General features: G+C 46.3%; 1 protein-coding gene across 2 annotated transcripts in view; it reads right to left on the minus strand.

Moving 5' to 3' along the window:
* Positions 1–14,743, minus strand: part of KIF15 (kinesin family member 15) — a 930,781-nt gene that overhangs the window by 399,530 nt on the left and 516,508 nt on the right. For both annotated transcript variants that reach the window (XM_069211483.1, XM_069211481.1), the window contains exon 28: positions 11,306–11,410. In XM_069211483.1, the coding sequence (XP_069067584.1) occupies positions 11,306–11,410 (105 nt within the window). The remainder of the gene's footprint in view (positions 1–11,305; positions 11,411–14,743) is intronic.

Below are 14,743 nucleotides of genomic sequence, written 5' to 3' on the forward strand. Positions count from 1 at the left end.
CTATATGGTTCCCTGGCCAAGAGAGCCTTGACTTCCTCGCGGAGAAGTGCCAAATGATCCTCCAACATGTGATTGAGTGCTGGTGGCATGGCTGGAGGAGAAGTCTTGAAGGGGAGGGAGTAGCCCCTTCAGACGATCTGTAAAACCCACGTGTCCAAGGTAATGGATGCCAAGTGAGGCAGATGATGGTGAATTCTACTGGTCCCGGATGTTCTAACGGACTAGAAAGGTTTTGAGGCAGAGGAGAAGGTGGGGGTGGACTGGGCAGCCGGATGACTCGCTGATCCACGAGGTCAGTGGATCCCACGTCTGCGCAAGGGCTGTGCAGCATGCACAGGTCGGTGGCAATGGATGCAATTGGGTGTCCCTTAAGTAGCCATGAAAGGAGCGAGAGGCGGACTGAGGGCGGTGAGGATCAGCTGCGAAGCCAAGGGACCAAGCCATAGCTCGGGAATCCTTAAAACGCTCGAGCGCTAAGTCTGCCTTGTCTCTGAAGAGATGAGTGCCATCAAAGGGCATGTCCATCAAGGATTGCTGGACATCCCCCGAAAGATCAGACGTCCTCAACCAAGAGTGGCATCTCAGTGCCACCGTCGATGCAACAGATCTGCCCAGTGGTTCGGTCGTATCCAGTCCACAACGGATCATGAACTTGACTGCGTCTCTCCCATCTTTCATGGCTTGGGAGAGAACATTCTGGGCCTTTTCCAGAACTTGGGGCAGCACTTGCGAGACCGTATCCCAGGGAGAATGGGAATAGCGGCCCAAAAGGCATGCAGCATTCAAGGACTGCAGGGCTAGACTGGCAGAAGAAAATATCTTCTTCCCTAAATTGCCCAGTCTTTTTGATTCCCTGTCTGGGGGAGCGGTAGGGAATGCACCGGAGGATTAAGAAGCCTGGATGACTAGGCACTGAGGCGAAGGGTGTGGATATTTTAGTCATTCAGCACAGGACAATGGCGGCGGGCAATCGTCCTATTCACAGGAGACCCTGTGCTGGGTTTGGACCACGTCCCCAGTAGGACATCGGTAAGTGCTTCATTGAAGGGAAGAAGGGGTTCAGAGTTGGAGGCCCCAGGCTGAAGCACTTCGGTCAGGAGGTTAGGCCTGAGCTCCACAGAAGGAAGCTCGAGGTTCAAAACCATAGAATAAGACACTCCCTCCTCCATAGGGACAGTCCAACCCACTGCCATCACTCAAATCCTGCACCCAGTCCAGTTCAAGTTCAAGCTGGTCTTCTAAAGGGGTCCAGCGACCCCTCTACACTATCCCCATATCCGTACCTATAGTAATAGGGATCAGGATCAACCCTGGGCACAGCAGGGCCCATGGAAAACGGTATCAACGACGTTGTTCCGGCTCCGGGTCTTGTGAGCCCAATCGGTGCCGGGAGTGTTGACATCTGGCCCGACACCAGGGAAGGTCGTGTTGGCACGACTGGCATCAGGACAGATTCAGAAGCGAATCCTGAGGTGCCCTCCGGAGTCAGGACCGAAGTTGCTGACTTTGAACCTGAGGGGGCCTTCACTGACTCCCCTGGGCCCAAAGGCACCAAGGATGAGTCGGGCTTCCCAAATATGAGGCGCGTGGCCTCATAGAACTCTTAGTTGGGCAGGGGTAGCCCTGGCTCCTGGATATACGAAGAGGCGCGGAGCGGACCCAGACTGAGGCTCCAAAGATGGAGGCCTAGAGCGTCGATGCTCTTCCTGCATCGCATCGTGAGAGCGATGGGGCAAAGTCGAAGAACGTTTCGCCTTCTTACCTGAATGTCCAGATGACTTGGACGAAGAAGAACGGTGGTGACTCCGTGACCGGTCTCCTGACCTTCCTCTCGAACGTGAACGGCGTGGAGTCGAATGTCGGGCCACCATGAGCTTCAGGGACCGCTCACTGAAAGCTTTTGGGTTCATGGCCCGACACTCTGAGCACGACTTCGGGTCGTGGTCACGCTCCAAACACCAGAGGCACACGAGGTCGGATCAGTCACCGTCATCATGTGGTGACGAGAGTCGCAGGGCTTGAATCCGGTCTTAAGGGACATTCCTCGACGCATCAAAACTCAACAAAAACAAATTCGATAAAATGTCGCAGTTAGTCAAAAAATTACTGGGGGAAGTCTACTCCGGATCTGCGCATAGGCTGGTGCAGAAAGAAAAGAACTGACGTCAGCGAGCCTGGGTGGCGCCTAGATAAGACTGCGACATCATCACGGCGACCGCAACGCCAATGACCCCCGCGGAATTGACCGACGCCACCTAACGCCACGCAGGGATACTGCCCGAAGAAAAACTCTCCAGATCCAGTCTGACGCCTGAGGAAATTAAAAGGTAAGGAATCTGCAACTAGAAGTCTCTATCAGATATGAGAAACAAGAGGTAATACACATAGGCTTACCTACATTGGCCAAGTAGTGAAGGTTGAATTGGTCCAACAGTAAACTACCTAATAGATCTCCCATGATATGTAACTTGAATTAGTCAGTCAGTGGGTTGTAATCACCTGGACAGATATAACATAAAATAATCAATACCCAAGACTAACAACTGAGTAAGTGTATCTTTAGCACCCCAATGTGGTTGTCACCCTCTGTGAGCTGTAGTACTCTCAATTGGTAGTTCTGGTGCCATTGCTCAAACAGAATAATTGACAGCTAGGATGATACCACACAATGAATGTTCATCAGTCTCTGAGGCAATGAATGATGTGTGGCTGCGCATGTTAAGATTTATGCCATTCAAGTGAGTCTAAAGAGGGATAGTGTTCTTATAGACTCATCCACTGTTTGCAGTCAAATTCGAACATAGTAAATGGGTACATGGAGCAAGACTTAGGATAAGGAAAGTAATTCCTCCGAGTAGGAGACGCGGTGTACTGGGAACTTAAATCATATGATAAAAACAAATAGGTCCAATACATGGAATTATGACCATAATAAATATTATTTCACAATGTGATTACATAATAAATATTATTTCACAATGTGATTACAAAGGAAAAGAAAAATCAACCTAGCAATTGTGAATACAAGGCATCATTTGGAGCAACACAATACACCAGTTACTAAAGCATCTAGTCTTCCAGGAGTTCAATAACATGTAGATCAATCTCCTGACAGTGACACAAAACTGTGCCACTCCTTGGCAGTGGTCATTCCATTCAATATTGAAACACATTTAGTGATCCATTTAAATTCCAGTCTCTGTAGAATCAAGGATATATATTTTCCTCTTTCTGTGGTTGTGCGGCATTACTTGCCATTTCAATTTATTAGCGTTGTGTTTTTTTCTCTATAGAATACAAGACCAAGGGTGTGTTCATCCCTTTACACTTTATTCTGCCGTCTTGCTTATAAATTCTTGTGTTAACTGTTGCATTGTCTGACCAAAATAGATGTAATTGGATGAACACCAAATGCAATAAACCACATTAGTTGTATTACAATTTGAAAACTGCCTAAGTTCTATATTTATGTTATCATGGGAAAAATACTTGGTGTTTTGAGTGAACCAGCAGGCTATGTAATTCCCACACTTGTAATGCTATTTCAGTCGTTTCAACCCCTAAGCGTCATTCAGTGTTTTAGTCTGCCTGTGATGAACAATGCGATCTTTAATGTTTTATCCTCATTTAAATGGAAATAGGGGTGAATCTTTAAATCAAGCAATATCCTGCAGCAGATCCGGTGTCTCTTATGGTATTTTTGAGTGTGCTAGCAAAAAGTTGACAAACCAATTTCTCATTAGATTTTCCTAGCATACTACTTGGCTTTAGTAGTTCCTCTCTGAGATTGTACCATACTCTTGTGATTGCTGCACTAGTTTACGAGGATAGCCCCTATCAGGCAATTGGTTCTGCAACATACGGACCTCTTTGAAATAATCCGTTTTTGAGTGTACGATTGCATTGCAACCTGAGACTGACTGTAAGGAAGGTCATCACACAGGGCATGAGGATGAAAGCTCTGGTATATAAGAGTATTTCTTATTTCAGTGGGTTTTCTGAAGAGAGTAGTAAGCTTCCCTTCATCATGTCTTATATGAAGGACCAAAGAGCAATTTCATATCTATGGTGATGGCAGGTAAACTGTAACTTGTTTTGTACCCTGTGTAAATAAGACACACAGTCTGCTAATCTCAATTCAGTATCTCTCCAGACCACAAAGGTATAATCTATTTATCTTTTCCAGCATCTGATTGACGCTCTATACGAGTTCCTATCAGTAAGTATGAATCACTGTCCCAAAGAATCTCCGTACGTTTACAGATTTGGGGCAAAAAATGGTTCCACAGCTTTGTGTACTTAGCACCTGGATGTGGAAATGACCTGCTGTTGTATCTGAAGCCAATTCAAAGAGATGAGAGTGGAGGAGATATGGACTCTGGAACCAAGGCCTAAAATAATCCTGGACGTGAAATATTGAACTATCTGCAGTCGAATTGGATTGGCGGAAAGATCAAGATAAACTGAATTGCAACAGTCCAAAAAAAGATACAAAACAGAAAGTGAAAAGATACAGAGTACACTTTAGAAAATGTAACTGGAAAAACACGACTTGCTGCCCAGGTTTTTTTTATTTTTATATAAATATCTTTATTGATTTTATTGCTGTAACAACATGTCATATCTACGCCATTACTGTATCACAATTGCATTATTCTATTCAAGGCATCAACTGATTATTTCCTTAACATATTGCACACTCCAGGGAGTTCCACATTTGGCTGCCAATGTCTTACTAAAGAGACTACAGGGAGTGCAGAATTATTAGGCAAGTTGTATTTTTGAGGATTAATTTTATTATTGAACAACAACCATGTTCTCAATGAACCCAAAAAACTCATTAATATCAAAACTGAATATTTTTGGAAGTAGTTTTTAGTTTGTTTTTAGTTTTAGCTATGTTAGGGGGATATCTGTGTGTGCAGGTGACTATCACTGTGCATAATTATTAGGCAACTTAACAAAAAAAAATATATACCCATTTCAATTATTTATCATTACCAGTGAAACCAATATAACATCTCAACATTCACAAATATACATTTCTGACATTCAAAAACAAAACAAAAACAAATCAGTGACCAATATAGCCACCTTTCTTTGCAAGGACACTCAAAAGCCTGCCATCCATGGATTCTGTCAGTGTTTTGATCTGTTCACCATCAACATTGCGTGCAGCAGCAACCACAGCCTCCCAGACACTGTCCAGAGAGGTGTACTGTTTTCCCTCCTTGTAAATCTCACATTTGATGATGGACCACAGGTTCTCAATGGGGTTCAGATCAGGTGAACAAGGAGGCCATGTCATTAGATTTCCTTCTTTTATACCCTTTCTTCCCAGCCACACTGTGGAGTACTTGGACGCGTGTGATGGAGCATTGTCCTGCATGAAAATCATGTTTTTCTTGAAGGATGCAGACTTCTTCCTGTACCACTGCTTGAAGAAGGTGTCTTCCAGGAACTGGCAGTAGGACTGGGAGTTGAGCTTGACTCCTTCCTCAACCCGAAAAGGCCCCACAAGCTCATCTTTGATGATACCAGCCCAAACCAGTACTCCACCTCCACCTTGCTGGCGTCTGAGTCGGACTGGAGCTCTCTGCCCTTTACCAATCCAGCCACGGGCCCATCCATCTGGCCCATCAAGACTCACTCTCATTTCATCAGTCCATAAAACCTTAGAAAAATCAGTCTTGAGATATTTCTTGGCCCAGTCTTGACGTTTCAGCTTGTGTGTCTTGTTCAGTGGTGGTCGTCTTTCAGCCTTTCTTACCTTGGCCATGTCTCTGAGTATTGCACACCTTGTGCTTTTGGGCACTCCAGTGATGTTGCAGCTCTGAAATATGGCCAAACTGGTGGCAAGTGGCATCGTGGCAGCTGCACGCTTGACTTTTCTCAGTTCACGGGCAGTTATTTTGCGCCTTGGTTTTTCCACACGCTTCTTGCGACCCTGTTGACTATTTTGAATGAAACGCTTGATTGTTCGATGATCACGCTTCAGAAGCTTTGCAATTTTAAGAGTGCTGCATCCCTCTGCAAGATATCTCACTATTTTTGACTTTTCTGAGCCTGTCAAGTCCTTCTTTTGACCCATTTTGCCAAAGGAAAGGAAGTTGCCTAATAATTATGCACACCTGATATAGGGTGTTGATGTCATTAGACCACACCCCTTCTCATTACAGAGATGCACATCACCTAATATGCTTAATTGGTAGTAGGCTTTCGAGCCTATACAGCTTGGAGTAAGACAACATGCATAAAGAGGATGATGTGGTCAAAATACTCATTTGCCTAATAATTCTGCACTCCCTGTATTCATTATTAGACTTCTCAAAACCCCCTCCATTCATCCCACACTATCATACTTAGATGGCCACCCTCGCATCTCAGACTAGCTTCTCCTGCCGAGCACACCAGTCTACCCCTGCCTCCACTGAGTTAGTGTTGGTGCTGCCTCCGACCTCCAATTGGCAGCTAGGTCACGCTTCGCTACCAGGAATTCCATCCCCAGGAAGGCACAGTCAGCCCTGTTATTCCCCACTCTCTCAAGGACACCCAACAGTAACAGGGCCATCTCTACTTCCATAGTCACCACTCTGGAAAGTTCAGCAGTCAGAGCCCTCTAGTAATCCTCTATGCATGGGCAGGCCCACACCATGTGGTAAAAATCTGTATTGAGTCGCAAGCAGCAGGGGCAGGAAGAGTGGGCTTGAAGACCTTCCTTCTGCATTCAATCAGGGGTAAGGTATGCAGCGTGCAAGCAGTATGTTTGTACCAAACGGAGGCGGGAGGCTATGGTTTTGGTCCTTTGGACCATCAAGGCATCCTGCCAGTCCTCCTCTTCCATCCGCCCACCCCAACCAACCCTCCCATTGCTCTCTGAGATTCGTGAGCGGTCCCGTCGAGTTGGTGATCAGGGTACAATATATTCGGGACACCCCACCCTTGCCTTACCCACCCATCAGGACCTTCGCCTCCAATGGGCTAAACTCAGGAAGAACCGTGCCGACGTGGATCCTCAAGGCATGCTGGAGCTGCAGGTATTTATGAAATTGGGACTTTGAGAGAGAATACTGCTGTTGCAACTCCTGAAAGGACAGCATCTGAGAGCCCACCTAGACATCTCCTAAAAGCGAAATGCCTATGGTATCCCATTTGTGAAACCCTGTCAAAGTGGAGACCTCTTGAAGCCATGTTTCCCGCCACAGGGATTCTACTGCCTGAGGTTTGCCAACCAACCTGTTTCCTGATGGGTTGCTCTCCACCCGTAAGCACCATCCTCGTCACTTCAGGAACCTCTCTGGGAACAGGGGCACCATAGAGCAGCTCTAAGAGCTTGGGAAAACCTAAGGTAAGGAGTTCAAACTGGTACGCTGGGTCTGACCATACATCTCCCAACCAGTCAGTAAGTACCAGTTGTTGTGTGGCTAGATAATAAAAGTATGGACACTCCAAGTCCCCCCCCCTTACAGATGTCACATTGACAGTTGTGAAGTGCAAGTCGGGGCGGGAGTTATACCACAGAAATTGCCTTGCCATTAAGTAAATTTCTCTAAACCATTGTTTTGGGAGCTGATATGGAAAGTTCTGGAGAAGGTAAAGAAAGTGGGGAAGTGTCATCATCTTATATAGGGCTATTCTACCCAGAACATTAAGGGGTAGGGCTTGCCATCTCTTAAGGTCATCTTTAATCTTCTAGGTGAGTGGTTTGATGTTAAGTGACCATGCCAGCTCAGGGAGTAAGGCAACGGTGATACCAAAATATCAGAAGCTATTGGGCTGAAAAGGGATTTTGTCTTGCCAATCATAGCAGTCCCTCACTGGGTGCAGCTGAACCAGCACAGATTTGCCAGGGTTAAAAAGTAAGGCCCGAGGCTTCCAAGAATAGCTTCATGAGTTGTAGGCACCAGGGTCCACTACTGGCTGGATTGGTCAAGTAGAGGAGTACATTGTCAGCATACCAGGCAATGAGGTCGTCCGGTGGGCCAAGCCCAACTGTTAAGTAACAGGTCCTCTCTTATGATCTTCGCCAATGGTTAGATAGCTAAGGCAAAGAGAAGTGGGGATAACAGACACCCCTGGTGGGTCCTCACGCCAGATGGGGAAGGAGTCTGAAACGACTCCGTTTACTTGTACTTGGGGAGTCGGGCTGGGGTAAAAGAGCAGCACCAGTCTCCGACACCTAGGGCCGATCCTTGCTTTTATTAGCACCTGGAAGAGGTACGACTGTAGGAAAGTGCCCTCTTTCTTGGCATGGTTACCCCAATTTTCTGCCCGTTGTCAGTATGTTTGACAGTGTCTACTGAGTTCCTGCTAACCAGGACCCCAGTAGTTTTGCTCTCTCCTCTAAATTGCACCTCTTTCTTCCCACAACTGGCATGCTGGTCCCCCCCTTGTAAGTCCCTAGTATATGGTACCAAGGTATCTAGGGGCATTGGGGTCCCAGGGGATCCCTATGGGCTGCAGGGGTTATTCTGCCACCCATAGGGAGCCCATGTAAAGGGTTCTGCAGGCCTGCCACTGTAGTCTGCGTGAACCGGGTGCACGCACCTTGTTTCACTACAGGCCATTGCACCAGGTCACTATAAGTCACCCCCATGGTAGGCCCTCTCAGCCCAGGGAGCAGGTACCTGGTACCTGTGTGTTAGGGCATCCCTGCACTAGCAGAGGTGCCCCCATGAACTCCAGCCCCATGTTACTGGACTTCGTGAGTGCAGGGATGCCATTTTATATATGTATTGGACATAAGTCACTATGTCCAGCTACATAACGGTAACTTCGAACCTGGGCATGTTTGGTATCAAACATGTAGGAATACTACCCCAATTCTGTTGCAAGTATTGGAAGTATGATTCCATGCACTCTAGGGGCTCCTTGGAGGACCCCCAGCATTGCTACCACCAGTCTTACAGGGTTTGTCAGGCAGCCCAGCTGCTGCTACCTCTGACAGGTTTCTGCCCTCCTGCTGCTTGATCTGATCAAGTCCAGGAAGGTAGAACAAAAGATTTCCTTTGGGAGAGGGAGTTAACACTCTCTCCCTTTGGAAATAGGTGTGACTGGCTTGGGAGGGGTAGCCTCTCCAAGCCAGTTGTTTACTTTGAAGGGCACATTTGGTGCCCTATGTGCATAAACCAGTCCACATTAGTTCAGGGACAACCAGTCCCTGCTCTGGCGCGAAACTGGACAAAGGAAAGGGTAGTGAACTGATCGATACGCTGTTGGGACATGGGTGGCTGTCTACTGAACCTTGATTTCCCCATTATGAGGTCTGATTCACCCTGGCGTCACACGCTCTGGTGCGCTGTTCCTCCGCCACTGCACCGTTAGTTGGGCGTCCTCCACCAACTACCAGGAGGTTGTAGATCAATCTCCTTTACCTCAGCTTCACACTTGCCAGTATTTATTTTGCACTCTTTAGGGAAATGCTCCCCGCGCCACACCTGGGGGTGGGAAGGGGTTTGTGGTTCCAGCCAGCAGAGTAATGTTTTGTGCACCAGCCAGTTGATATGAAGGGAAGGGGGCAGTCCATCTCATCTGGCCTTCTTTTCTCTTGCTAGCAGCTCCTTCGGGGTCACTGTGGGCCTACGGCTTTATTTTGTACATGGTCTTGGTCGGGCATCGCCACTCACCAGTAGGTCGGACAGGTGTCCATTTGCGCTCTTAAGTTGATGGCAATCACTGCCCAGCACCATCCAGGCCATGGCATTTTGGTGGAGGGGGGGGTGCCACATGCGGCTTTGCTCTGGGCCGCCTCTCACTGCTGTGGTGCGCCGTCGCAGCCTGACCTCCGTCTAATGCCAGAGCAGCCTTCTCTCTGGCCTCCAGCATTCACCCACTCGTCTGGGCCACGCCCTGTTTGGGACCCGGCCCAGTCACTCGGCCTGGTCTGTTCTCTTCTCCGGGTCTGGCGAGGGAAGTGCCCAGCCCGGACCCTCACTTCACCAGTCCTCTCCTCGTTGTGGCCCTGCAGTCAGCCGAACTGCTCCTCTGTCCTCCTCTCCCCACAGCATCACGTATTGTTGGTCGCTGGTCCTGTACAGCTGCCCTGTGAGCAGCCGGGTCTTTGCGCACAAACTGTGGTGCCTCACCTCTCGGCGTGGCCACTCCTGCCAGGCCTGAATTTCTAGTCGGGCTCCGCCACTCTGACTTCGGGTTCTCTGGATGCCTCAATCCCCACCCAAGGCACTCAAGGGGGGCTTGGTCGTGCTGGCAGGGGTGCTGGAAGGCGAGACACCAAGTCTAATGGTGGGGGGTGACAGAGGTGTCTGGAGCACTCTTGGAGTGTGATCGCCATCTTGACGCCCGAAGCCACACCCCCTGCCCAAGTGTTTTTACTAAGACAATAAGAGTAGGCGGAGGGCCCTGTTCACCTGAACAGAAGGGGAGCTCCCAAAGGGAGACATAGGGACAGAGAATTTCTGCCTTGTTCCAGTTTAGTTTAATATTATCACTCATCATACTTTCTTAGGTACAGGGATTATGTAATCACACTTCTTAGATGGAGAAAAAATACATATTTAAGGTGCCCGGGAACAGACAAATATAGATTTTTAGAAGCCGTAAATAAGGCAGTACACCTATTAAGGTGCCCACATATTAAGTACATATTAAGGTGGTAGTCTATTCATTCACCAAATAGGTGTTAGTCTGTCGATCTTCTTTCAATTATATACATAGTGTGTGTTGCCCTTCGACGGAGAGGAGACTGTTCATTAAGTGGAACTACAAGTGCTATTCTTAGGTAGTGAAATCCTGAAAATTTAGATATGGGAACACTTTCGGGAAAAAAGCATTGACAATGGTTCTACAACCATTCATGCTGAAGGTCTTAGGAAAGACAATTTTCCAACAAATGCCACGCTCCTCCCCCACCCCCACACTGTAGCTTTTGGCTGAAGTCCTAATTCAAATCATTAAATCGTACCTCACATATTTCAGTACTGCCTTTGAAAGAACATACTTCTCTGTAATGAGTTCAACCGTTGCAATTATTCGAACCTTCTTTTTGAAGGGGACTCCAATATTAGTGGGCACCTTGTTCCAAGCTATAGTACTTGAGGTGTAGAGCAAAAGTCAACTGTCAGAAACAATATTCATTAGTGAGACTAACATAAACACTTGAAAGAAAATAAATAAACGTCCGTGTATAATGTGAGAAGCTACAAAAATGTTGCATGTCAAAACCGACGGATGCGCACAATGTAATGTACTAAGGTAGGACAGCAAAGTTAGTCTCTCATAAAAGTCAAATAAAAAGAAATACTAGTGCGAGAACCCTTATGTGTACAGTACTTCTTGATTAAAGTACCTGTGAAAGCACCACTGTGTCCACATGTGCAGCACTTTCTGCTTGACGCAATTTCTCCTCATAATCACTCTTCTGCCTCTCCATTTCAGCTCTCGTTTGGTTCAGCTGCAATATTGAACAAACACAACGATGTTTACAATTATCTTAAGAAATTGGGTTATCGCGGTTACCGTAAACGCTGGAAGCCGTCAACTCATAATAGAAAGTAAACATTAATACGGTTTAAAAATATGTGACATTTATAAGTGTAGTTCTACTGTAAACAACCTAAAAATTATGTTACACGAAAAATCTCCAGATTTGGGTATGGTTATGTTAATCATTTTGCTCCAAAGCCATACTAATGGTAGACTGTGGTCTCTTGCAAATAGAGCTCAAACAACAAATTTGCCGTGAAAATATTTTCAGTTTCTACCAAAGTAAAAACATTTTTTCTTCAAAATTCCTTCTCATTCATCCATTTTCAACTACCTAAAGTCAGAAGGCTTAAGATGACTGATTAAACAAAATCATTTTCATTCATTCAACCATTTTCATTCATTCATCTTCTACCTAAAGTAAGAAGACTAAAGATAACTGAATGAAACGATTCCTTTTCATTCATTCATTTTTAACTACCTAAAGTAAGAACCCTAACGACCAAGTTGGAGAGGGAAGAAAAGGGTTCAAAATAACAAATTACCTTGAGTAACACATTTTCTGATGGCCATTCTAAACGTCCGATCTCGTTATAAAATATCTCCCAGATATGTGGAGAAGTGTGGCTCAATGGTGGAGAAGTGTGGCTCAATGGTTAGAGCGGCAGACCCTGAAGCAGAGATCTGGCTCAAGACCAGGGTTCAAGTCCCGCTTCGGCAGGTCTTGGGCTCAATTCCCCTTGACCAGATAATTCTCGCCTCGGTGCCTAATCTAATTTATGGGTCCCACTCTGCAACTCTGGGCAATAGCTTGCTTAATCTCCACAACGGCCCCAACAGCGCTTGGATGCCTGGCTTCACCCTGGGGGTGCTCAGGAGTGGGCGACTGACAGGGAAAAGCCAGGAGGGGTTCCATAGCGGTATGAGTACAGCGCCTTGAGACCCTAACGGGTGAGTAGTGCGCTATACAAGTGCTAATTTACATTTACATTTACATATCAGAATTGGGTAGTAAAATTCTTACATTTCACCAATTGGGGGCTGGGTGCCACAATATGCCATAGGCTATTAAGTTTTATACAAACACAAGGGAATTCCATGGATATGGAGAGTCCAGGGGCACATGATGCTTTAAAGGAATGAGGGTCCCAATAGCACAAATCTATAAGTTTATTACCTAGGATAACGCAATGGTCATGTGAACAAATAAAAGCACTTTTATTTAACAAATCATCAAAATGGTGGGTAACAGAACATAGAGGACACAACATTATATAACAAAAGAACTCGGGTAGTTATGGGGGACAAAAATCGAAAACATCTGGAACAAGGGCTAAAAATACGTAACAAGGGATAGATTCACTGGTGTAAAGCCGGGGGCAAACTTGTCATGGGGCAACCAGCCATGTGTACATCAGTAGACGGAGCTAGCGTGCATTACTGCTCGGCTACGAGGCTTCGTGAAGGCCACGGGCCTCCACGGCGGAGGGCAACCTGTTGGATGTGCAGCAATTGAACAGCTGTGTACTCAACGGCACCGCCCCGGTGGTTTCGGGGATTTTCACGCAACCATCATTGAGCCTTGCAGCCGAATGCTACTGCATGCAAACTTCCACGATTGCTGCACACATAGCAGGTTGCTCTGCGCTTGGGGTGCCCGCGGCCTCCACGAAGCCTCGTAGCCGAGCACTACTGCACGCCGGCTCCCTCTACTGATGTGCACATGGAGGGTCGCCCTATGACTGGCTGGCCTCCGACTTACTCCAGTGAACATATCCCTTATTTCTGGGTATAGGTATGGATGCGCCTCCCTCCCCCAATAATCATTAGGCCGGGGTATACTGCATATTGACCTTTCTTTCAATTTTTCCTTGGGTTGCAGCTTTGGGTTAAACTGAAGCATTGCCTTCCCCCCATCTTGGGTTTAATACGATTGCTCCTTCCAATTCAAATGACAGTCTTTTTGTTCTTACCACTGAGCAACCTTTCTCAAGCATTAACTGTAATGTCCTGATGATGATCCTGTTATGGTTGTAGGCAGTGCTTTAAATGGGCAATTACTGGCCGGTACTGAGTACCGGTAATATTTTTTTTTATTTTGAGAGGGAGCGTACGTGCACTTCTCAAGAAAAACTTGATACTTTTAATTGGAGAGTACCGGCACTTCTCAGAAAAAATGCAGGTACTCTGGTAGAGAGAACCGGCACTTCTCTTTTTCCATTTCAAGCACTGGTTATAGGATCGAAAAGTCGTCAACTCTTGCACTCGGACACTATAAAATGTATATAGTAGTTAGCATAAGGGCAGAATTTCTGCTGTAGATTTGTGAAAAAAATATTTTTTTCGATTTTTTTTATTTTTATTAATTGCCTGAGTTCTTTTGTGTATATAACTCGGTGTCTTCTGTGTTGTTACCCATCATTTTTCTGATTTGTTAAATAAATATGATTTTATTTGTTTTCATGAACATTGTATCTAGGCATAACTGTTTATTCCAAGTAATACAATTATAGACTTGTGTTATAGGGACCCTTTTTTCTTTAAAGCAGTCTCTGAATGAGCACATGCGCATCGGCCCTTGAAGTGACACACCAGCTTCAAAGCAGCACTAACCAAGCCCATGAGGGTAAATCTGCCTCTTTTCATCCCCTCCTGAGAAGCCACAGAAGATAAGTCAGAGGAGATAAGAGCAAGTTATAATAATAGATATTCCCAAGATGAGAGCGGGAGAGAGGGCAGTGATGGATCTTTGGGAAGCTAGGATTCCATTAGAAAAAGTGGTTCTGCCAAAAGTGTTCCTGTCCTTTAATGTGGGCCAATCCATCACCTTGTATACTTTTTACGCACCCTGCATCCTTGTAAGGAAGAGGGGAGACTCCACCGCCAGGACCCAAAAAGAGCATTGGCGTTCTTGCTTGATCATACAAAAGAGTTCCAGTTGGATGACAACTAAGATATAAGGGTGCAAAGAAAGTTCGGGCAGTGCAGAAGCAGACCATCTTCAGATGGGCCATACTCTGCATTAGGATCAGCTATGCACAGGCCAAATAGCAATCCCAAGGGGCTTGCACGTTCATTCTACCCTTGCTAAAGCTGCGACCACTGTATCAGCACATGGAGTTCCAGTCCTGGACACCTTCCAGGCAGCAACGTGGGCATTTCTGCACACATTTATTAAGCACTGCTGCCTGGACAGTCAGGTCTGTAGGGACGGGCACTTTGCCCGTTCGGCCCTGCAGGACTTTAGTTTGAACTTAGTTCGCAGACCTAACCCCCCGAGATGATACTGTTTGGGTATCTC

The sequence above is a fragment of the Pleurodeles waltl genome, chromosome 10 (genome assembly GCF_031143425.1).
Source record: "Pleurodeles waltl isolate 20211129_DDA chromosome 10, aPleWal1.hap1.20221129, whole genome shotgun sequence".
Lineage (NCBI taxonomy): Eukaryota > Metazoa > Chordata > Amphibia > Caudata > Salamandridae > Pleurodeles > Pleurodeles waltl.